At 38.4% G+C, this 26,816-nt stretch overlaps 1 protein-coding gene across 1 annotated transcript; it reads left to right on the forward strand.

Annotated features, from left to right (window-relative positions):
• The first annotated feature begins 5,186 nt into the window (after positions 1-5,186).
• Positions 5,187-26,024, forward strand: TAMM41 (TAM41 mitochondrial translocator assembly and maintenance homolog). Its single transcript, XM_072420997.1, is given in 8 exon segments — positions 5,187-5,495; positions 7,887-8,069; positions 8,640-8,732; positions 10,756-10,906; positions 13,299-13,438; positions 14,262-14,423; positions 17,583-17,645; positions 25,869-26,024. Coding segments are annotated over 6 exon segments (741 nt in total). The 5' UTR covers positions 5,187-5,354; the 3' UTR covers positions 14,295-14,423; positions 17,583-17,645; positions 25,869-26,024.
• The last annotated feature ends 792 nt before the right edge of the window (positions 26,025-26,816 follow it).

Below are 26,816 nucleotides of genomic sequence, written 5' to 3' on the forward strand. Positions count from 1 at the left end.
TGCAAAATTGACATTTGGTGGCAGTGAGCAGTACTATACTGTATGGGAGACGTACTTGTAGCGTTTACCCAGAGGCAGCATTTCCCTGGCATAAGGAAGTAGTAAAGGAACCACAAGCATATGGCCAGTGTGAATATAGCAATAGGCTTTACTGCACATAGCTCAAAATTTGTGGATCCCTTATGTAAACATTGAAATGGAAGCTGACCAGGAGTAGAGCCAGAACATGGAACCCAGATGTCAGTTAATATCAGAACCAGAGACAGGCAAAACAATTAGAGCAAAAAGAAGGTGCAAAAAGTAAAACACAGGTTATAGTCGCTACATTTCCGGTTACTAACCAAGGAACAACATGCCAGGAGACAAGTGCATAGGAGACGCTGAATGTGTTTAAGTCAAGGAGTATTTATGGAGCCTCAGTCGCAGACAATTTATTTCAACAAAATCACTTCCAATAGGATTATATGTGCATATAATATATTTTAGACATAATATTTACCTGTAAATGGCTCCCTTGTATAGCCTTTCAAAAAGTCTAAAAAGCCTAAAACTGTTGCTGAGCATGGCCATCTTGGATATGATGAAAGCAGTCCTGGCAAGCCCTTATCTTTTACACAAGTGAGATCCTATAGTATTTATGGCAACCTCCCCCAAAAGCTACATGAAAAGTTTTGCACTGGTAGTGAATAGTGAGGTAAAGAACCTAGAATGGAGAGTACAGAGTCACAAAATTGGTGAGAACTATGATGTGGATGCACGAGGGGGCTCTTTCTAGGGAACTAACTCTTTCCCTGGATAAGTCAAATTTTCTAGCACAAGGGTGCCCAACCTATGGCCCACGGGCCACATCCGGCCCGTGGAGCTCCTGACAACGTACCAAACTGCACACAGCTTCTGCCACTTGTAGTCAATTTGGAAGACAAGGAGCAGTTCTTTGTTTTTTATTAACCTGGTGTTCTGAGAATGTAAATTGCCTAATACAGATTTGGCACAATGTTCATAGTTCTATTACCCCTCAGTAATGTCTAAAAATTATTCCTTTTCTAATGCTGCTTACACACGTGGAATAATTATCGTTGGAAACAAGCGACTAACTACCGTTCGCCTGATAATCATTAACAAAAAAAGTGCACAACGACGCCGATGAACGAGGATTGTTGTTGGAAATGAACGACTCTCCCGGAGGATCTCATTGGGCGACGATTGTTCGCAATCTATTGTGTGTACGGTTGTTCAGTAATCGTGGATTGTTCTGCGGTACACTTTCTCCTTTACACGTCACTTCCTGCATCGTTCAAAGGATCGTTTCTAGCGTGCGTACATTATTGGTGAATTATATTTGAACGATCGCATCGTTATAGCATGTACAGAATTGTGCGCAATACAATCGTTCAAATACAATCGTGCATAATCGTTGATCTGTCGTTAGTCGTTCATTTTCTAACAACAATTTTTGCACGAGTGTACGTAGCTTTAGACTTTATTGTGTCCCTCCATAATGTATGTCTCCTGTGGAATCAGATTTAAATAGTCGTAAAGCGAGGTAAATTAATCTGGGACTGCAACAGTATACCATGGTCCATAATTTTGCTTTCAACTTTTGTTGTGTTACCTCGCCATGTATAGTCTGTTTTTATGATGTAAATTTTAAATAAAAGATACTTTTTAGGGTAACACGGTTTATTCTTTTTCCCATAACCAATATTTTGTTCCCAAGGAGATGCCTTAAAAAATCTCTTATTTGTCCACTAGCTCCAAAGTCTGATTTGTTTTGTGATGTGGTACTCTCCCGGGTGTATTCATTGTCACCAACAAAAAAGCTCATGTTCCTATTTACACAGTAAATAGCTGATCACCCTGACCATTGACGGCTGAAAATGAATTTTTCCCAAAGTAGCTTGGCAAGGTTTACCTAATGAACCTTGGTCTTTTAAAAAATGGACATTTTAATGGGATGATGATACTTGATTATTCATAAAAACATGTGGTGTCAGTGTGTAGAGAGTGAGCATCCATTCCATACATTGCTGATTGAAGTTGTGATGTGTTCAGCAACCTAGACACCTATACAAGGATGGTAAGGTTTGTTTGAAGAAATGTCTGCTTTCATATTGATTCCTGTTTCAAATCCATGTTTGCCAAGTTGCAATACCTTCAAGCTGCATCTAGATATATTTATACTGCAGACAGTTCTCGATCATTAAAAATCTCTCGTTATCCTATTAATATAATCATGCATTTATATTGCATAACATTATAACATTAAATACTCCCTAATATTATTAATATTATAATATTAATAATAATATTAAACAGGATTTATATAGCATCAATATAATATACACAGCACAGTACATTAAATAGGGGTTGAAAATGACAGACAGATACAAACAGTGACAAAGGAGGAGAGGAACCTGCCCAGAAGAGCTTACAATCTAAGAGTTGGGGGAAGTACTACACAATATATATAGCACAACATATTACTCAGGGCTTCAAAGTCCAATCATTTCAATACCTCTCCCTCAGGGGATCACATTTTAATGTCTCTACCATATATCACTAATACAGTATAAGGCCATTTTTTCAGGGGAAGCCATTTAACCTACCAAGAATTCCTCTTCTTCCTGGCACGGGTGAAGCACCAGGCACCGCCATCTTCTTTCTTCTCTTTAGTCTTCTTCTTGCTATATCACCTGATCTGGGACTGCAAAGGTGTGAAATTGGGTGACGTAGCCCGCTGTAAAGGGAGGAGAGGAAAAAAAAAAGGAAAGCCAATCTCACTACGTATGCGTGAGATCAGCATCTCTTTCCTCTTAGTGCATAAAATGCAGCCAGAGCCTCCTGGGATGCGTGACTTAGTTATCCTGGGAGTCCCTGTGCTCCCATTCAGTCAAGACTGAATGAGGCCGTGCTGCACCTTTTATTTAAATAAAGTAAATAAATAACATTTTTCCTTTACATATAAGGGTTGTATACTCTTTTATGTAAGGAGAAAATGTTGAGTATCAATTTAATTGAGGCGAACTAAACTCTTTATGGTGGTATGTAGTTCTAGAAAGAGTGGAAAAAAGTTTAATCTTCATGTCTCTCGTTGGTTTTGAGAATGTTCAGATAGGATTCGTTGCCTGTATCTGGTTACTCTGCTAGGTGGCCTTATTTGGGATGATTTTTTTGAATTTGTTGGCTACAAAAACTGGCTTCCCAATATCCAAGACTCCTGAATGTGTCCTTTTTTAACCATACTCTATGTTTGGTTCATTAAATTCTAGTAATTGTCAGGTTAACTATTACTCAATCCTGGCAAACTCGCATTCTCATAGGACCGCTCCTATGCCAAAATTGAATTGGATCATGACCAATGATAAAGTTGACCTCTATCCTCAAAAACACTCTTCTCAAATTTTACACTATCTGGGAACCTTGGACAAGATACCAATCCTCTCAATATTGTTCTAGAATCAGTTTCACCTTTCCCCCTCACCCATGTTATTGTTGGGTTTTGTATTTTTCTTTGTCTTTGTCCTTTTACTTATATTAGCATTGTTTGTTAAGATCATACCAATTATTATCTGTTGAATGAGTTATTTCATTTATTGTTCCTAATTGAGATCATCTGCCTGTGATTTATAGTATGTTTGTCAGTATTCAGATTTTTTTTGTTCACCCTTTACTTTATTTAAAATTTTCTAAATACAATTTTTCATAATAAAACATTTTTTGTTGAAAGCAATGAAAAATGAAAAGAAAAAAAATTAAACTAGTACAGAGCCATCTTCTTACTAGCTAATGAAAAAAAAATCATGTTTATCCTATTTTCAAAATTTTTATATTTTATGGTGCTATGTGGATAATCAATGAAATGCAATATAATGTCAATATAGCCCTGCATACTCTGAATGAAAAAAATTATCTTCTGTCAGCACTCTGTAATTAGGTTATAAGTAGTTTTTTAATGTATTCTTTTTAGTGTAATATCCCGCATATCCAGAGGACGCTATTCAGCGAAACGCGTTGTGTTAACAGAACAAACATGAGTAGTTCTATTTCAATATTGTACTTATATGAATTTTGGAGTAATGTACTCTTTGTGATGTTTGATCCTGATTTATGGAAACTTAGTAGAGCTATACACAACTAAACAACCCTTTTATGTTAAGTAAAATTTCTGCGTTTTTTTTTTTTTTTTTTAAAAAGATGCAGCACAGGGACCTAATTGAATGGGGGCACAAAGCCTCCCGGAATACCTACATCATGCATCCTGGGAGGCTCTTGGGTGCTCCTTCTGCCCAATCACCTCAGGCATGCGTAGAAGGAGCCGTCAAATAATAGCCGATCTCACACAAGCACAATGAAATCGCCAGGTTTTTTTCCCCAACTACGTCACGCGATCTCGCGCCTGGGTCGGGTGACGTAGGAAAAAGAACCCGAAAGAAGAGGAGAAGATGGCGGCACCCGGCGCGCCGGCCTGAAGACGGATACTAGGACGACACGGTACCCGATGAAAGACACCTACAGACTGATCGACTGCGCTGCAGGATTGAAGGTAAGTGTATTTTTTTGGCTGTTTTTGAGTTTATTTCCTCTTAAGTATGCCGTATATATTCTTCAAATAAATGAATGTCTCGGAGAAAATAAAATATATTAGTGTGTCTTTTCAGATTCCAAGCAAATCCAACTACCCCATCCTTTCTACATTTATATGACTGTTTTGGCTTGGCAACAACTACATATATGTACGTGATTATTTCCTGGTCATTTTCTATCTCCCCCATAGATATTTTAATCATGTATCTGCTTGAACTTGTCATTCCTTCTTCTCCATTGCTAAGCTTTCTCCAAGTGAAATGTCTCCATGGCTGTATTCTATTTTTACCATTCAATAAAAACCACACTGTATGCTGAAGGTGAGAAAACCCTAACATGTCCTGCACTGTAACACATTATCCTACACTCATTTATCGCCAGCTTCACCCATTATGAAGGCACCATAAGCCCCAGCTAAAATCTGGCTCCCTGTGTGCTCCTAGCTAGGAGAGCAGCTCTCCTCACAGTGCTTTCCCGCCTAAACAAAATCTGAATTGCGTAAACCTAGCGCAGTCCGAGCAATCAAACCCGAGCGGTCGACAGCCAATTGCCATGGAGATAAGACCTAACCAATCAATTCGTGCGTTTCACAGGACCCGGAAGTGTAGTGACTGACGTGTGTAGGTCAGAAGGGATAGGCAGTGCATGTCCGCTGATCGGTGAAGGTTTAGCAGTGTGGGCTGTGCAGTTGAGTGTACACGGTGTGTGATGGATACACACTGATATGAATGTGTGTAGTGATATGTGTGTTGTAGCAGAGTGTCTGGTAAATGATGGCACTCTCAGCAATCCAGGGCACTGGCTTCCATTTAAGGAAGATGCTGACCTATTTTCCTCAGGATATGAGCCTTGCCTTCGCCTATGGGTCAGCCGTGTTCAAACAGGCCGGAGCATCCCAGAGCAATGCCAAGGTAAGATGGGAATAACCATAAATATCCCGGATAATGCCAGAATAATGTACAGCACTGTACAATATGTTGGTGCTATATAAATCCTGGAATATTGTGAGATTCCTTCCAAAATATATCATTTTTAGATGTCATACACCAAAATATATATATTATATACGATTTATTAAAACCTCTTGAGAAGTTAGCTCATCGGAGAACCAGGGTGATCCAGCAAACCTGGAATGGATCTGGTCCAGGATTAAATGTATTTGCCAACTAACAGCAAGTGATTTTTAAAGCGTACCTAAACTCAACATTTTTACTTTACATATAAGAGTAGACAAACCTTCTAAATAAAGTAAAAATGTTTGTAAAACACCTCCCCTTTAGGTCATTTATAATTTATTGGGAGGGCAGAGCCTCCTGGAATACCTACGTCACACATCCCGGAGACTGTGGCTGCTCCTGCGCATGTCTGATCCCCGCCATGTGCAGAAGGGGAGGTATTTCTATTAACCTTCTTAGCGGTAATCCTAAATGTGGCTCAAGGTTAAATTCCATTACAAAACGGGGTAACCCCGAGGATCACTCAGTGTGGAATTGAGGGCTTACCTGGTCCCCATTAGACCGCGGCATCCTCCGGCAATGCCCACCGCTGTGTCCCCTGGCCTCGCATCCCCGGCATCAGAATGTTGGGGATACAAGGCCATGGGATGCAGATGCCAGGCGGGCATGCAACGTGTACGTGCAAGCAGTGTGTGCTGGGGCGGGACCAGCGGGAAACTTAAAATAAGTATTTTTAAATGTCAAATGTATTGCTTTGACATTTAAAAATACTTAAATATTCATACTGCCAACGAGGTTAAAGAGGAAGTAAACTCAAAAGTTCCTAAAACAAAAAAAATCCACTTACCTTCAATCCCACAGATCATTCCAGAGGTGTCTTCCATCGAGTCCCATGTTGTCCAAGGATCCGTCTCCCAGCCAGCGTGCCGGGGGCGCCATATTTGCCTCTTCTTTCTAGGTTGGGGGAAAAAAAACCCGCCGATCTCACAGCTCGTGGGTGAGATCGGCAAATGTTTCTCTTTTCACAAAAAGGCTCCTTCTGTGCATGCCCGAGAGCACCAAAGAACCTCCCTGGATGTGTGACGTAGGTATCAAGAATTAGGAGGCTGTGCTGCACCTTTTTGTTGCATCACCTAGGTTCTCATATCATATGAAACATAACAGGTTTTACCATTCTATACAGATATGTAAAAAGAATGGATGGCCTTTTAAAGCTGAACTAAACCTAGGAGATACCTAACGCAGTTCTGTTGCAGGTGCCGCCTCCTTCTTCAGTCTTCTCTTTTGCATTCTTATACTTAGACATTGTCATGCCTGGGTGGGAGATCATTCCATCCTGGCACCCGCAGAGGAAGCTGGGATGTGCCGGGTATCCTGGCAACCAACGCTGAGCTGCACATGCGCAACTCAAGGAATTTTAAAAGCTGGGCGGCGATCAACATAAGAATACTTATTGCAGAAGGGACATCGCCTGATGACTATAAAGCTCGGCCTGATGACACATTTTTAAAGTGGAATTATTTAAAAACGTTCATCACAGAGGTTGGCGATTGGCCCAAAGACCCTGAATTGTGCCCTAAAATTAAAATACAAAGTGGAAAAGCATTCAATGACAAGTTGTATTCTGCAGATCATGACGTGAGATCCACATCCTTTCAATCCATTAGCCCTGTAGTCTTCAGGGGAAGCGCTCATCTAATACCCTAGAAATGAGGTGAGTAAAACTGCATTCAACAGCAGCTCACAGTGGTTGTAAAGCGGTTGCTGCTGGAGTACTCGGAAATATTCATCAACTTCCTCATAGCTTTGAACTCCAGCAATACAGAGGTTGAACTGCAGTTGACACAACAATCGCAAGGTTGCCCGGTACCGTACTGAAGAGAGTCGGCTGGCAGCAGGGGTTTTTAACTGCAAAATGAACTACCGGTAAATTGTTTAAGAACATGAACATAAGTTAGATGATCATCAGCTTTCAAGAACAAAGGGCCTGATTTATTAAAACTCTCCAAGGCTGGGGAGGATACACTTTTATCAGTGAAGTTGGGTGATTCAGCAAACCTGGAATGGACTTCTTCAAAGTCATTTGCTATGCAAATGTTTTAAATTCTGGACCAGATCAATTCCAGGTTTGCTGGATCACCCAGCTTCACTGATGAAAGTGTATTCTCTCCAGTTTAGGAGAGCTTTAATAAATCAGGCACTGCTTTGTTCCTTTAAATTACCTATCATCTTTTGGCCATCAGTCTTTCATATTATATGCATGTAATGTTGCTCCAAATATTTCTTACTGTATGTGAAATGTTTGTTAATCTTTTCTATTTACTGATTACATTTATTTCCTTGCAGAACAATATGCTTGACTTTGTGTTTGCAGTCGATGACCCCGTTACGTGGCATACAATGAATCTAATGCAGAACCGGAGTCACTACTCATTCCTGAAATATCTGGGACCCAAACAAATCAGTAATATCCAGAACAATTATGGAGCTGGTGTCTATTATAATACACTCGTCCCGTGTGATGGGAAGGTATGTGCGTCCCCTGGGTGCTGCTGTCTAATAGAATGTATATGGTATAAACAGAATTTATCAATTAAAAAATATGATTTTTTTATGGGATAGGGGCTGAAATAGGACATAATATATTTTTTAATGGAACTTCCAAACAGCTGTTTCACGCACAGAAATGTCTATTAGTGAATTTGGAAGCCATATTGTTTGTTTAAATTAGTTTGGGCAGCAAATGATCAGAACAATCACGGACATTAAAATGAGATAGGCCTAAAGGAACCAAAAGGCGGTGTCAGCTATATTAAAAATCTAAAATCGAGCAATAAGTATAAATAAGTCTTGGTATTTACTGGTCTGTTTGTGTGTGATTTCATAAGTTTTTGGATATTGAAGAGTACCTAGACCTGCTAACAATCTGTCTTTAATACGATTATATCACTTTAATTGTTACATTTTTATCTTTAAAAAGAATAGAGACACTAATTAAGATTATAGTAAGTAGCAATGTCTTTTTTTCCTTGTAAACTTGCACTTTATATTTGTCACTGCATATCATAATAATTCTAGATTGTCCACTTCTTTTCTCAGATCATCAAATATGGAATTGTCAGTACTGATGCTCTAATTGAAGATTTGCTGCACTGGAAATCGTTGTACATTGCTGGTCGTTTACATAAGCCGGTAAGTCGGGGACAGTGAAAGCTGCTGCAGTAACCCTGATGAAAAAGTGATGTAAGCCATAGCACTCTATTGCAGTTTTGCTTTTTTCCATATTTCATAGTTTCCCTGGGTTGTTAAAAAGAACAAAAAAAAAAAGTACAGCAATGCCTTTGTTTACTGATTTACAGTTTACTAATGGCAACCTGCGTATCCTAAAAAACATAGGCCAGCCACGTCTGAAGTAGCTATTGGAGCTATATGTTCATAAGTCATTCCCTGTTCTTTATAGACAAATGACTTTTATGGGTCTATGTTGGTAGGTGTTGTGTTTCTGCATTTGGCATGTATTTGGCACGTCGTTCTCCCCCTCCCCTCTCCATAGAGCAGAACGGTTCTGTATGTACAGAGCTCATTCATGCATCGTGCAGTTGTTTGTCGTTGGAAAACAATTATTGCACGTGTGTACATAGCCTTTTTTTTATTTTTTGAAGAATATTGCTAGCACAGCTTGACCAGAATCTTGGTGGTAGCTTTTATGTTGCAGTTATGTCACATGCTTCCCATAAATGCCATGGCAAGCATGTGCAGTGCAGATGGTTCTTCCAACACTGCCCTGGTGTAAACAAAAAAAAGTTCCTAAGAAATGACCTTAAGCAATTGCAATGTAGTGTTTTAAAATTGGTGGTCAAAGTATCTAACACTTCTAAATTCCATGAAAGAACTGCGCTGTGAACTACTAGCATGAGGTAGAGGGTGGGCAGAGACCTATTCATGACGGTTCTCCAGCAGTTTTGCATAAACGTTTTTTTATTTTAAAAAAAAAAAATGTCTTGACTATATATTTGTCTGTGTTCACACTGGCCGAGCAGTTGTGGTGCAGTTACTGCTTCCTTATGCCAGTGAACCAATGTCTTGGGGGAGATGCTACATGAAGCACAGTAGTGGTTGGCAGTGAGCATTACTTATTTAACCCCCCTACCGTTCTAATTCTGTGCAAACTGCCATGTAAAAAGTGTTCCATATTTTTTTTGCATGGATATTTATTTTACATTGTAGGCTGTAATTCTTGGGCATAACTCACCCAGTAACTCAGTAATATAACTGTAAAGTAGCATATTTCTTTGTATTGGACTCAATACAGGTATTTTGTATTGAATTCAATACAAAATTATTTGACATTCCCGCCGCTAAGTCCCGGCCACACCAACGCATCTACCGACATCACTGGGAAACCCCGTGGATCGCATCGACACTTCGCGGCTGGAAATCGGAGGAGCATGACGTGTCCCCAGGACATGCAGGGACCAGCAGGACGGGGGGGGGGACAGCGACAGAACAAGGTAAGTGGTTTTTTTTTGTTTGTTTAAAGCGACCCTGATTGAGACTCAAGAATACCGCTTTTTGCAAGTAAAATCCACACTCGGGATTACCGCTAGGGGGTTAATAAACAGAGCTGTGGTGCAAATGAGAAAGCTGGAGTTGCATGGGATTGAATGGCATGGCAGGTTTGAACCTTGCGTAGCTGATATTTTAGCAGTTTCTCTGTAATAGGGTTTCTGCTTAAATGGATAGCTGTAGGCTTGGTGTGTAATAGTTCTTATGGTAATTATTTACATATATTAGTGTTCAAAAAGTAGTATTGTTCTCCCAGTAATTCCACTTTACTCCACTAGAGGACAGCAAATACTTCTGTGAATTTTTTTACTCATCTGCTGAGTTCTGCTACAGGGTTCTAGTATTTTCTTTGTTAAATACAATCTTTAATAGACCTTTCTTTCCACCCACAAATGCTTTATATGCCTCAGGGCGCAATAATTTAAACTAAAATCTCTGCATGCAAGTGGTAATACTGTACAGCTGTGTGTAAGAAACATGTCTTCTCTCTGGTGTAAAGGGCTAATATTAAATCCTATAATCAGAGCTCAGATCAGTTTTATAAATGTCAGATGTAGCCTTTTCTTTCCCAGAGATACTGACAGATTGCATCAGTTTGTGAATCAGGACGTGTGACTGACAACACTGTTTGTTTTCTTCCGTTTTGCAGGTAAAGATTCTGATGCAAAAAGAGAATGAGAAGCTGCGCACAGCAATGAACACCAACCTGAAGAGTGCGGTCATTACTGCTTTCCTTATGTTACCTGAAAGTTTTTCTGAAGAGGAGCTCTACCTGAAGATTGCAGGCCTCTCTTAGTCAGGTGAAGTTTGGTACTGGGATTACTCATAAGCATATGTTAGATTTAGGGCTTTATTATACTTGTTTTGACAAGTGATGCAAACAAGCCTCATTTGTGCTACTTTGACAGCTTAGGGTTACCATTGCAAGCAGAGGCATGAAAGTGTACAATAACTTGCAGATATTTCCTAACATGTTGGGAAAGCTTTAAGACCTCTGATATTATTTTTATTTATTTTTTAATAGAAGAGGAAACAATCACTTCACTGCTAGTGCACAGGGGGGAGGCTCAGTCTGTGCTAAAGTACAAGGTCTTTAAAAAATTCCTTAAGTTTCATTAGTTCCCAACGGCGGACTTCACGGGATCATATGATGTAGAACACACTTATTAGAACTTTGTTAAGCAATTAATGGAAAAATATGTACAGTAAAAAGTGCATGCAGCAGGTTATCAAATGACATTTTTTTGTTTTAATCCCCGTCCTTTGTCCCAGGTTAATCTGTATACATAGGCAAAGACAACACTTCCTCTGCCCTACGCATTTCTCAGACTGACTTTATCATAGGACAGAGGATATGCTGAAGCGTAACACACCACTATCATTGAATACCTATGTTACAAACACTAAGGTTCAACTGAGTTTTTAGAAGGTGGAGAGCTCAGAATTTCATATTCTGGCAATGACAATATAGAAATTATAGGCAATTAAACCAACTTTAAACCTCCAAATGTTTTGAAATATGAAAAATGTTAAGTGCAATTTGTCTTAATTGATCTGTTTATTGTCAGCTTTTTGCAATTGTAAAACAGTGGAGGATGGAAGGTTTCGTAGTCTAAGGGTATGTACACAAGTCTGATGACTCTCGTCCGATAATCTCCTCAGGGCTGATATCGGAAGCGAATCTGGCACAATGAATGTGTACAGCGCTCGTCTTCTGTACTACCATCCTGGTGGATCCATGGACGAGGAACAATCCTAATGAAAGTGAAGGGTAGAGAGTGCAGTGGGGTGCCTCTTCGTCATTCTCCCCCCTCCATAGAGCAGAACAGCTCTGTATGTATAGCGCTCGTTCATGCATCGTTCAGTGGTTTGAAAGGATCATGAAAGATACTTCCCAATGTAAAATATGGCATGTGTGTACTAGGTATAGGAGTTCTTTTTGGTCCTGCACTTGTCCATAGACATGCTTCCTTCATAAAACATGCCAAGGTTTATCTTCAGCTAGCTATATAGCTAGCTTAAAGCTAAGGAGAACAATGTTTGTCTCCAAATGAATGCAAGCACTTTATCTGTTTACTTAGCACTTCATAAGCCTGATCATTGTCTCCGGTTTCTTAGGTTCCCCTACAGAGCAGATAAAGGGACATGTCACCAGGGCAATGCGTCTAAAGCTGCGTACACACTTGCAATTTTTGTCGTTGGAAAGGATCTTTCACGATCCTTTCCAACGACAAGGGGCTGCAAGATGCATGAACGATGCTGTACATATAGCACCGTTCATGCTGTATGGAGAGGGGAGGGGGAGAGCGACGGAGCGGCACCCAGCTGCGCGCTCTCCCCTTCCCTTTCATTACGATCGGCTGTCGTCCATCGTCCGTGGATCCGGCAGGTCGGTCGTCCGGACGATGGACGACACCGACTGTACACACGGAAGATTTTAGCCCGATAATTGGCCGATGCCGATTATCGTGCGATAAAAATCTGCCGTGTGTACGTAGCTTAAGCAAGGTTGGGTTTACATTTATAGGAAAACAAACAAGCTTTTTTTATGTAGGACTTTTCAGTTGGCAAAATAGATTTATTTTTAAAAACGTATCAACTTTTATTATTAACAATACATAAAACCTTTTTTCGATTAAAATTGTTTTATCAAACAAATGCACTGTGTAGTGCTAACAGCAGGTTTTTATGTGTTATTTATAAAAGTTGATCCCTTTAAATGTGTGAATTTGTTTTGCAAACTGAAAAGTCTAGCAGATGGGGAGAGTGAGTTGAGGGTTTAGAGCTAAATTTAAATAGATAATGGGACAAAATTGTATTTTAATAACTGGTTGCATTACATATTTTATATAGATTTAGGTATGTATGTAAGTCCCTTCTTGATATGTACAGCAGCACCCAGACTGAGAGGTGGGGCAGCATTAGGAGCTAGGCCAGGCTCTATTCCTTTCTACTGCTGTGCCTATAGGAGAGGTAACTCCTAGAGCACACTGGATGGGTCACAGCTTTGCAGATGTATTGAGATAGTGCTTCCTGCTAGGAGTGCCTGAATTGCAAGACTAACTGAACAGTAATAAAAATTCTTTTGGCAGGCCAAACAAATCACAAATAGGCATTTACCTGTTTTTGTCTTAAAGTTCATTTTAACATTATATTGTTATTAATGTGCTGTTGGATTTGTTTTCTTCTTAGGTGACTTTCGCATGATAATTGGTGAGGATAAATCCAAGGTGATGAATATTGTGAAACCCAACATTGGACATTTTCAGAAGTTGTATAGTGGCATACTTCAGGAATGTCCACAGGCTGTGTACAAACAGGGTAAAGTCGAGGTAATCCTATCCCAAAGTGTGTGATTATTGAAATGACTTGGTGTGACATATGAGGGTACTGGGGCTTTGAATGTGTTCAAACATAACCTGCAAGTAATAAGTCAGCCCTAACTTATCTTGGGAAAAAAAAGTTGAATCCTTAGTGAACATGAACTCTGAATATCTAGTGATCATATTTTGATGAGAAATGTTCATTACTTCTGCTTGACTTTAATTTCTGCATCACACTGTTAGCTTGAATATTCAGAGAGACATGTAAATCCCCCTGGTCCGATCGCTGCTCTGGCCGGTGCACCTTATGGGTCTCTGGACACAACCTGCCCACTCTCCTGTCGCAGGCTTAGACCTGTGATGGGAGACTGGGTGGGGTCTGGTATCATGACGTCACTCTGGGGGGAAGATTCTTCCCCTTTGAGTGACACACTGCTCCCCGCTCATGCACGGTTCGGAGTCCGTGCATTTAGTGGTCTCTGAGCCCCAAAAGGTTGGGGACCACTGCTGTAAGTAATCTGTTGGCTTACACTGGATCAGGTATTATTATTACATCTTATTTCCAAAGCTTTAGTTTATTATCTACTAGCTGTGATGTGATGTTGGCAATACTGTCACCATATTTAAAATATTGGGGGAGACTAAATGACTAAATGTTTTTTGGGATGTGATTTAGTCCCAGTATAAACTTTCAGAAACTGTCTGATTTTTCTTTTTTTTTTTTCTTTTTCAAGATTTCATAAAAATCCTTCATGTGTCCGTTCAGGAAAATTAAAAAAAGATATAAAAATAGTCTGTAGTGTTACATCCTAATGCATTTTATCCTAGGTAGATAAAAGCCCGGAGGGACAATTTATCCAACTAATGAATCTGCCAAAAACACTACAACAAAAAATAACCTATTTCGTCGACCAGCCAGGTAGAAATCGGGATGTAGAAGAGGTATTGTTACAAGTAGCTCAGGACCCGGACTGTGGCATTGTAGTGCAACAAGGTAAGACGGTTAAAGTGGACCTATCATCTAAGTAACTATTTGTGTGTGTGTGTCCACTCCTTTCTTAATCGCTGTGACAATCAAGACTGAAAGGTACTCCAGTAGATCCTTGGATACTTGAGTCACATAATCAAGTAAGCTGGTTTACCCTCAGTCTATAACCCAGCAGCAAACATTGTCCTTCTGCATAAAAAGAGGTTCCTAGGCTATGTACACATGTCGGATGCTTCTCATCTGATAATTGCCTCACGGCTGATATCAGACGAGAATCTGGATGACCATCACGGCGGATTCATAGATGAGGAACGATCATAATGAAAGTCAAGGGGAGGGAGCGCAGCAGGGTGCCACGCTATCGTTCTTCCTCCTTCCCTCTCCATGGAGCAGAAAGGTGCTGGGTAGGTTCTGGCATCATGACATTACTTTGCGGGAAGTTATTATTATTATTAAACAGGATTTATATAGCGCCAACATATTACGCAGCGCTGTACATTAAATAGGGATTGCAAATGACAGACTAATACAGACAGTGATACAGGAGGAGAGGACCCTGCCCCGAAGAGCTTACAATCAAGTTTCTTTCTCTTTGAGTGACACACAGCTCCCCGCGCATGCATGGTCAGGAGACGGTAAATTTAGTGTTCTGTCGGCCTGAATAGGTTGGTGACCACTGGCTGTAGGTACAGGGATCATTCATGCATCGTTCAGTGTTTTGTTTATCATTACATTTGTGTATGCAGCCTAAGTCATCAGGTACATTCCACAAGTAATAAATGTACCTGCACACAATTTCACACATACGTAAATCAAGATTCGATAGTTTACTTTCGAGAAGCACTGTCAGAAGACACATCACTGGACCTCGTGCATATGTAGAGGGAGATTGGTTGCCATTTTTGATGTCATCAGGAAGCTGGAAGTGCTGTGGGACATAACAGCAGAATGAAGATTGGGATCAAGACAGTGTGGGATTTGCTTTGTGTAAATATATTAATTGAAAGCTTTTCAGAAATGAAAAGCTGGCGTAGAATAAAGCTACGTACACACTTCCAATTATTATCGTTGGAAAACGAACGACGAACGATCCTGCACGATATCTACGAACGATCGTATAGCACCGATCCTGCACATAGAGATAACGACACGATCGTTCGTAGATATTGTACACACAATAGATACGATCGTTTGAGCGATAGAGGAACTATGTGCACGACAGGAAAGTGAACGAACGTTCGTTCATTACGCATGCTCAGCCCATGGACGATCAACGAACGATCGTACACACGAACGATGTTCAACGATCGTCGTCCAATCCGATCCGCCGGTCCGGTCGTTCGTTTCCAACGACTTTCCTCGTTCGTCGGCGTCGTTGGTTACTTTTTTTACGAACGATTTTTGCCCAATCGATCGTTCGTCGTTCGTTTTGAACGATAAAAATTGGAAGTGTGTACGCACCTTAAGGGAAAGTACACAATCTGCTTTAAATGAAAGCAGAATTTGATGACAGAGATGTGAAGCTGTACAAAGTACATGAAAAGACAATAGTAGCATAAAAAGCTTAGGTTCACTATCCCATAGGTCCAATCCTAATAATGAGACGTGTGTGAGTCATCGGTATTATCTAGAGCAGAACTGTCTGTCACATCATTCTTTTATTATAGTATCAAGGACTACCCAAAGATGTAGGACTTTGTAAATTATATTATGAGATAACATAGGCAATGATTAGCTTTTCTACTGGAATAAGCATTCATTTAAAAAATACTTATACAACAGTGTAACATTGAAATAGTGCTTTGGAAATAGTAATGCGGTTTATTCATGATCAATCTACTATAAAAGTTAGTGTTCAAAGTATTGTGCTGATAAGTTTGTTTTTTTATGTATTAAATAGTACATTCTTAAGTCTTTATCTGTTTTCGGTTGAGTAGATTAATTTATATTTTATTGACAATTGACATTCTCTTTATCAAACATGAACATTTAATAGTTCAGGCAGCTTATTCACAACTTTTCTCTGGAGTAACTGAAATAAAGTACTAAAGTAACAATTCACTAAAGTCATCTTTTGTTTCATTGTGTTCCTTCAGTTCTATATGATTTCTATAGTTCTAAATTAACTGCCTCAGCCTTGAACAGTATACTGTCAGGACTGATCTGTGGCAGGTTAAAGAAGGCCCAGGAATTTACTCATTCCTCTGGTCACTGAATTGTAACAATAAGCTGAACTGGAAACGTTGCCAGGTGTCCTCACTCATTTTATTTGTGTTCATCCTTTATGACAAGCATCAAAACGCGGGTCTTCTGGCTGATGAAAACAAACATTTCAGTGGCTGAATAGGAGCAGCTGCACCACATAGTTAACATTACATCGTTATTTAGACAATGCGTCTGCTGCTTTTCATATAGAGGCCATTCTTTTCCATTCAGTCTAATTTTTAAAAGCGTCTGATGTATCATACGGTGTTACTGCACAGAATATTTTAACTTGGTAAAGATATTACTGCAGAATACATTGTTGCTCAAGAGTGTACAATAATCCATTACATTGTAAACCTTTCCACCCAAGGTGGTTGATAATTTAATTAATGTTTAATACCTGCAAAAAAAATGGATATCATCCATTTAAAAGCTACCATTCAACTTTTTTTTTTGGTTGGTAGCTCTAAAGCCTTCTGGCGATGACAGTTTAGCACAAAGTAAAGAATCCGTCAAAAGGGTTCTTTTCAGATGTGAATACATGCATGCTCAGTGTTCTTCCCAGATATTTTTTTAAGCTGGATGGGAAAAATCTATAGGGTTGGTGGTGGCCCCTGTATTGTGACCCGACTTTTCAGTAACCACCCAAAAACACCCGGCTAAAAGGGGCTGGGGAGAACACTGCTTGCTGAATGCATCCATCCAAGAAAAAATTGATTTATCTAGCTGGTCTGGAATCTTTAGGATGACTGTGCTTTTGTTTATTGTTGTAATTGTCATTTACAAGTACAGCACTAAAACTAAATAGTGTGTGTGTGCTAGGGACACCAAACTCCTTCTGTTTTGTCAAAAGATTTTGAGATCTAGAGCAATTGTTAATAAAGTGTAAATGAATTGCCCTTTAGATTCACACAGTTATTTGCCTGTGATTGGTAACATCTGTTTTCTGCTTCTTTACAGCTATTTTTGGCATAGTGAAATCTTTCAGTTTGACTCAGAGCACCAAAGGGATATTTACTGCTGGTAAGAGCTCAGTACAAATCTGCCTGGCCACTGTGTAACCCGAATCACTGATCATTTTTATTACATGTCACACTAGCACCATAGTTTATACTGTGTTTAATGAAATGTTAACTTTAGTTCTTATACCTGTACACCTCATTATTTATATTTTTACTTTCAAAAAAAGTTTTGCATAAATTTTCTATTGAATTGAAGTGTTAGTTTAAAATTTTTAAATGTTAAAAGAATAGCTACGGTAATGTACACATGTGACATAACTATGGACTTTGTACAGCACTGCGTAATATGATGGTGCTATATAAATACCTTGTCATAATAATAATTACATGTAAATTTCTCTGGAAATGTTCTTTCATGAGTAACAGTTAAATGAACGAGTGCTGTACACACAGCGCCTATTCTGTACTATGGAGAGGGTGGAGGAAAAGTGGCACCCTGCTGTGTTCTCCGCCCTTGACTTGTACAGTGGTCATGACAGATCCATGAACGACGTTGGGCGACCACTGTACATTTGTCACACTACTACCATCATAGTTTATGTACATGTGTACAATTTATTTACCTTATGGCTCATTCAGATTATCAGAATTGGGGAATGCAAGCATGTGCTCACAAAGCCAGTCATTGTTGGAGTGGATCCAATAGCTGCGTGCGATCCTGTGCCCTGTACCCAGGGAAGTCCAAATTTTATGTCACTGAGGCTTAAGTGAAATCTCAAACAATATGACTTTATTATAGCAAAAACCAATATGGTTATTGTGCATTTTAAATCAAAACTGTCAGTTATGAATAAATCCATGGATTACAACCCTGTCAGGCTTCCATTGCTGTTTTTGTACCCTCGGTTAAATGAGGGAATTTCCAAAATTGTGATATATTCTGATGGGGACACTTGTCCAGGTGACAACTAAGGGGATTTCCACTTCCCGTTATGTCTGTGTTTAATTAGGAGAGATGGGGCCAAAATCTTCCAAGTGTGCTGTGCATACCTGCACGTTATGTCAACAGTTCAGGGGAAGTATTGCGGATTTAGCTAGACCTGCACATAAAGGCTGGCCAGAAGCATAGATTAGATTTGTCTTATGCAAGGTCTTTTTTCATTACTATTTCTTAGCCTCGAGCCACTGCAACTTAATAAAACTGTCAAACAGTTCAAATGCATATTCACATGCATATATTTTTCGGATCTGAGTGACAGTCAAATTCCAGACATCCACTGCAATAGAAATCTTGACTTTATTATTATTATTATTATTAAACAGGATTTATATAGCGCCAACATATTACGCAGCGCTGTTTGACTTGGTAATAAACTTTTTAAAGTCTAAGAAAACTTCCCTCCCCTCACTTCCTTTTGGCCCCACCAACTTCACCACTTTATTAAGGAGCCTAAGTGCTCACAAATAATCTCTCACATTTAGTAAGGAGCATAAGAAAAGACATGGCAAAGCAGAAAAAAGAGTTCACGGAGAGGAGAGAAGCAATTGGCATACAGTTTCTAAACTTGTTGCAGTGTATATATATATAGGCAGAAACATTTTTTTAACACTTATCCCACAAATCCGGTCCTGCTTGATGAGCCTCATGGGCCAATATGTAATCGTCTTCAAAATTAAAGCTTCTCCCTTCCCCCCCCCCCCCCCCCCCAAAAGACAGCCATGTTTTCTATTCTTGTCCTCATGAGCCAATCAAAAAAAAATAATAGGGTATATTACCTTATTATTTTTGAGATATACCCCACACTGCCATGGATTTTTTTCATGTTTCATGGCCCTGATTTGTTAAAGTTCTCCAAAGCTGGAGAGGATACACTTTCATCAGCGAAACTGGATAATCCAGCAAACCTGGAATGGATTTCCTAAAAGTCATTAGCTATTTGTTAGCAAATATTTTCAATCCTTGACCAGATCCATTCCAGGTTTGCTGGATCACCCAGCTTCACTGATGAAAATGTATCTTCTCCAGCCTTGGAGAGCTTTATTAAATCATGGTCATAGTCTGTTCTGCCTTCTTCCAGCCTCTTCCAATGCCATGGTACCCGATCTCCATCCACACATGTATGAGATCTGGCACCATTTAAACTTACCATCCCTACCATTGTTTTTTTTTTCATGAGATCTGGCACTAGGTAAATTTATCTGCAGAAGTATGATTTTGGTATTCCAGCAAGCAGCAGGAGGACCTTTTCTACATCACACTTGTCTAGTTGCGTAATGAGGAAGTAGGAGGAAGCAGCTGCATAAAATAGAATCTTTTTTCTTGTAAGGAGTTGTAAAAAGTCATCACATAAACCTAAGTTTATTTTTGCTGAAGGGGTAGATATACTCATAGACCCGAGAATGTAATGTCTCAATGATCTTACCTAAAGCACACTTTTTATGTTCATGAAAAAAATGTATTTTAATGTTCAGTTGTTTGTTCTAAAATGGCAAACCAGTATTTTGTTATACTTTTTTTGCTGTCATTTATATTTTTGGAATACTGCTGCTGATCATTTTGAGAACCGTTCCTCACAGTGATCACATTTCGCTGTAGCCCTCTGTGACCGGTTTACTATTCTTCCTGCTTAGTCCAAGCTGAACGCAATGTATTTGATTTCACTATCATCATCTGTTCTTTATTTAATAGAAAAGCTGCAGTTCGTTTTATTTTCACCAAATATTTATTTAATCTCCGTTTGTTAGGACATTTATAGAAAGTATCTGCATTATATTACAGATTGCAAAATCGTGTGAAGTGCTGAAATTGGCAGAGCACTTTATCTCTTTAGGATGATCTCACCGAAATTTAAAGAGAACTCATCAAATATGTATTTTACATTAAAATCTATTAGTATAAAGTTTTGTGTATTCCCCTTTTAATGGAGTGTGTAAAAGTGAGCAATCTTTCGTAATGTATGCTCACTGACAACTATTTACACTGACACTTAAAGTAAGGCCTGGTACACACGTACAGATTTTTATCAATTTTCCCATTAGGTATAACTCAAAGTCATAAAATTGTGCACACACTTGTTTAGTATTCTTCCTTTTAGATTGTGCAGTGGATAGGTTATGAACCACTGGACCATGGGAGCTCCTAACTGGATTCAATTGATTGCTTCTAAGCTCAACACATCTTTTGTGCTTTCTATGAATGACAACATGTCTGGTCAGTTTGTGAATTTGGCTATTGAATTCAGTGCAACACTTGTTGGTGTGTACCAGAACTTACTTTAAGTGTCTGAGCAAATGGTCACCAGCAGAAATGAATATTCCCTATGTATACTATGCCCAATAGTGAGTGACATAACTGATCATAGGATCTCCATATCTAACATGGAGTCCACTTATATATATATATATATATATATATATAATGTGGCAACCCCAGAAATAATTATCAAATAAATATTTTAGTGCACCGATAAAGAGTCTAAAAGTAACATCCAGATCCAATCCCTAATCAGGTATTATTTGACCATGCTAAATCTGAGTCCTAAGGATTCCCTTGTGACCTTTGTGACACCCGAACTCCACAAGCTTTGAAATCATAAAACCCAGGTGGATATGGCCTTGCTGGTTGGAATAGAAAAGAATGCATTTAGGGTATTGCTTAACCCCAATTTGGATAGAGTAGGGAATATCAAAATAAAGGCAATTCAGAAAGAATTTGAGAGAAATGCCCCTGAGAAATGCGTTGGGTTAAAAAAAGATGGCTGCGACTACTGTTCTGGATGTTATCTTTGGACTTTATTTCAGGGCTCCTTGCTAGCCCCAAATAATCCTATATTGGGATGTATATTAACAAATTGTGTTCATTTCACTGTACTTACACGCAGTAAAAACTTCCTTTGTTTTCCTAAAATAACCCTCTGTTTCTGAATTGCCTTTATTTTGATATTCCCTACTCTATTCAAATTGGGATTAAGTAATAGCCTAAATGCATTCTTTTCTATTCCAACCAGCAAGGCCATCTCCACCTGGGTTTTATGATTTCGGCATCCTGTGGAGCTTTATACATTTGTATCTAATTACTTTCCTTTGAAAAAAAACCCTGTAATTGACAGGTTCAGTAGCTCAAGCAGCAATTTACAAACATAGCTGAGCAACGCACTGTACTGAATATGCACAATGCTTTGTGTTTACTGTTTTTGGTAAAACTACCACACACGTATGTGTGCAGTGTTTCTGATCTGCATACTTGTTTAGGGCACTGTCCAATAAAGTAATAAAATTAGTGTAGAAGAATAACAGTCCATTAGCATCTTGAGAACAAAGTTGGCAGTATCAGCCTCCTAGTTCTAAAAAGAACAGGTTCACTTTAATCAGCTGGCATTAATATGTACTTAGAGACCTGGTTGCATTCTATATGCAAAGGCACAGTGTTGAGAGTCTTTGGGGTATGGCATCGGTTAGAAATGGTTCTGATAGAATTCAGAATTCATGACATTACTACATTTCATATGCAGCTGACCTCCTTAACCTCCTGACCTGCTTTAAGTGGAATTTGCTTTCCCATAGAGTTTTATAGAAGTGCAAAGTACATGTGATGTAAACAAAGCCTGTGGACATGGCTACTAAACCCTCAACCACCTCACCGTCACATGATTGAGATGGTAATGTCACTACTCGCTTTAAAACCTTGCACAGGGAAGGGGCTAGAGTTTCTATCCGTTTAGTTTCTTTCTGTCTTTGTCTTGATAGGAAGAGCTCCCTTTACTTCCTGTTATTGAGACACAACAGGAAATGAGAGTTAATCAGGACAGCCATTCCCTTCTTGGACAGCTATTGCTGGAACTGGTGTTGGTATTGGAAGATTCACTGTTACCGGCAATGAACACTTAAATGTGCTTTTAATCCATCCCTACGCATGACTATACATTCACTATAGAGGGCTTAGTGAAATGTGAGCTAATATATGGTATATGGTATTGTCCAGTGTTTGGAGGGACGTAGCATATTAGTAAATGGGGATTTTTAGGCAAACAAAATTCCTAATTGTTAACAAATTCACATAATAAGTGACTATAAGCCCTTTTATGCATTTTTCTGATAACTGCCTTGAGTTCTTAGTAACATACCAAGGGTCAGGCATCCACTATAGAACATTGGTCATTTCTACCAACTACAAACTATTTGCCTTATTTCTAAACATATGTAAATCTCTATATTTTCTCCTATGAAGTGCTCTTTTGCCAGCGATAGCACAAGGGTCATTTTGTATCATGTATGTCAATGTAATTCTATATTACAGAAAATACAAACATACTCCCTTGTATCCCCAATTTTTTTTGTGTTTGGATATTTACAAGACAGTTTATAGTAGAACTAAAGTTCCATTTAAAATGTGTGATCAGGCCCGGCTTCATTGCTGAAAGTGACAGGAGATGTATCTTCTGTAATAAGCATTCTTACCTGATAGATTTTATCAACTGTCAAAAGATACCTGATCACTTTTACATGTGTGTGGCCCCATGTGGGGCTTACCTGTCTCACTTGTGATCCCTAGCAAATGCAAAATAAAAGAGGCAGTGAGATAATAAATACCAAGGAAGCTTTTATCTACATACACAGCAGTCAGTACATACATAAACCCTAATGCCACCTTCAACATCATCACACACATTGGAGATAAAATAATCATTTTCACTTTAACAAATGCATTCACTCCAAATGAATGAGACACATATATTGCTATGGATATCTTTGTTCTTCACCACTTCACAAGCACACATGATTTGAAGCCAGAAATGTTCCTTATTAGGCCAACTCATTTTTTTTAACCCATTTACAATGGCCTTGCTGTACAATAATGTGGTCAAAGGCCACTCTACCATTGTGATGAAAAATACCTATTATCTAGAAATCTGAAATATACACATATATATATGAAATATAAACACATTTGGAGTCTTTGTACTCAGGATACATATCAGGAAAAAATTTCGTGAAAAAATTGCAATAGAATTTATTATACAAAATATGTGGGTCAGAAATCAGACTAAAGCTGCATTTTTTTCACATTTGTCCATTTTCTGCTAAGAATAAATAATTCCAATTTCTATTAAAAAAAAAAAAATGTGGGGATAAGAAAAAAATTTTTGTATGCAAATCAAAGTACTTTATGACACACAAACCTTAAACACAAATCCTTCCTTGCTTTTCTTGAAATCATTCTTTATATGTTTAATATAAAATTGTATCCCTGTGGGATTTTTAATTACACACGTTCTTTTTTTTTTCTTTAAATACATACATAAGTCACATATTACAACAGACATATCAATAAAAGAATTATTTCTCCATCTAACGAGGTCATTACATTTCTTTCTTAATTTTCTTCCAACAAATGACTACTGGTATTGTAGATGAACAGTTTCTCAACGCGTTTCGCAGATATATTAGCGCTTCAACAGGAGATTTTTGGTGCAGAAAAAAAAATGCTATAATATAACCCACAACAATACGATAAGTGAGATGTTTTGTAAAATAGTATTTCCTATGAGTGTAAATTACAAATGAAATACATACATTTTTGTCACTTGAAAATAACGAGACTAAATGCCCCACTTCAGGCGGAAGGATTCAAAGATGAGGTTCAGGGAACGTACCTATCAAAGGGCCAGTATATCTGGATAAGTCATCTGATAGAGCCACAGCTTCTTAAAACATGCAAGTAAACGTGTTTAATTAAAATAATTACAATAATTTTTTGTAGTTCTTTGTTTTGAAGGTATATGCCTTAAAAATCACATAGATACAATTTTGTATTCATTTTTTTCTTTTGATATTTGGGATGGGGCTTCGAAAATTAGGTGGGTAATGGGAAAACTTCTATTCTCAACCTACCCCCCTAAGCTCTGCCTTTCACAACAGAGGCATCGCTGTGGATCCAGAAGGCAGTGAGCGGGGATGTGGCAACATCTCATCCCATTGTAATGCAAACAGACGCAGCCTACATTAGAGTGGCAACACTACTTATTTCAGGAGCAGTGTATCTTTGTTGCCACACCACCACAGAAAGCTGCACTAGGTGGATCTCATCCGTAGGATCAAAAGATATTTGTGGGACTTTGCAGGGGCAATAAGAGAAAACTGTAAGTACACCTAATGTAATGAAGTGCACAGGATACTTTTTATGGAAAGCCAAATTTTTACTTTAATCAATGCATGTTGAAAACTGCTAAATTTGACCCGGGCATCCAAGTTTGAATGACTTCCTGGTCATGAAAGGATTAAAACCAAACAAACCGGGTGGCATAAAATGCTTTCATTGTTTTCTTGTTTGTAATGGAGCAGTCACGAAGTATTATATTTCTTTTTACGCATATTCAGAATCAGTTCTTTACAAATAATTACAATCCCTGCACGCATAAAGCATAATACTAATAGTGACAGTGGGGGAATATGTTGTAGTGCAAAATGCCGCTTTGCCAAATATTTTAGGCATCATTAGCTGGAAGTAGAAGGTATTTATGCATGATTACTGTAGAGACAGTTCAGCTCGTGTGGTTATACTCTAGCACAACAAATTGGCTGAAGGTGACAGAGAAGCCTGCACAACTGCAAACCTTGAAATGTGTTCTTTATATAGCATGTCAGTGGGGTGCAAACCACATGGAGAGCTCAGGTGCTCATTGCTATAAGACGTCATATTTGTTTCTAATCAGCCTTATATTCAATTTGAATTAACTTTTTTTTACAGATGTAAATTTAGCTTCTGTTTTATAGAAATGTGAATCTAAGCAAATAAAATGTGTAAAAAAATGATTTATGCAATGACACAAAGTACATTGTCTCACCCTACCTGCCAACCTAAACAAATGCACCCCAGCTGCCTTTATACCAAATTAGCACTACTTAGGTTATCAAGTAAAAAAAAAAAAACATTTCACATCTACAGGGTTGCTGGCCGCTCAAAACAATGTAATTTTTTTGCAGAAGAATACCAGTCGCTTCTAGAGTTTAACCTTAATCCAATGCAGCTGTTTGTTGCAAGTGCTAACATCTGGCTGGCTATGTGTGACTACCATTAGGTTTAAGGAGCGTCTACATTTTCCTGAATTTTTGTTTAGGTTTACAAAATACTTCCTCCTGTTTTTATGAGCTCTGAGGTCCTTTCCAATGTATGGGTTAATATAAATAAAATAAAGATTACATTAGAAATATTATATTTCAGGAAATGGCTATTATAATTGAGAATTGTTGTTTGGTGTTATTCATTTTCTATTCTCTTTTGCAGGAGTGAAGAAAACCATTTCATATAGTGCAAAAAAACTTCACAAAATGATAAAGAGTCTAAAAAGGCAATCGTCATGATAATTTTTTAAGTATTTTTTGTATTTTACATGTCTGATTTTTTATTTATAAAATAAAATGTAATTATGAAGATGTTCAATGCCATTTTTTTAATTGAATTTTTTTCTGTGTGTTTGTAACTTTAAATATGTGTAAATAATGTATAATAAATGTATTATATTTATTTATATATGTGTTCAAGCACATTAATATTCCAGATTCTAGGATGTAGCTCAGGGTTCCTCTTTCACATTATAATCCCCTCTGAACTGTTCATGAGGCCACAAAATGCTGTCCACTTTTCGTAAGAAAGTGTATACAAGATTGCAACTAAACCCAAAGCTGAACAAGGCAAACTGTCATTGAAATTATGTTCGAAGTGGTGGCACAGGAAGTAGGCGTTGAGCAATTGTAGAACACCCAAATATTTAAAGAAAAATTAAATGTGTCAGAGGTCAGGTAGCTACACAATTGACCTGGTTTATCTAAGCTCCCCAAGACTAGGAAAGAAGAATTCTTACAGGTGAACCTGGGTAATTCAACAAATGAGGAATGGATCTAGTCCAGGATTGAAAACATTTGCCAAATAATAGCAAATGATTTTAACAAATCCATTCCAAGTTTGCTGGATCATCCAGGTTCGCTTTAGTTGGTCTTTAACATACCCTGAAAATTCACCCTGCACATTTTCTGTATTATATTTATCCAGTAGTGTTCTGCAGTGTGCCCGCGTTTGTGTTTGCCATTATTTACTGTATTGTAAAATGTACTCTCTGAAACATACAATTAAGCCAGCTTGCATCTTTTTTTTCTGTCTTTTGGGTGGCTGAGCACCTTTATGAAGATCCAAAGATAGAAGTATGTTGCCGAATTAGCCATTGTATGTTCTTTT

Source organism: Pyxicephalus adspersus, chromosome 8 (assembly GCF_032062135.1).
Source record: "Pyxicephalus adspersus chromosome 8, UCB_Pads_2.0, whole genome shotgun sequence".
Lineage (NCBI taxonomy): Eukaryota > Metazoa > Chordata > Amphibia > Anura > Pyxicephalidae > Pyxicephalus > Pyxicephalus adspersus.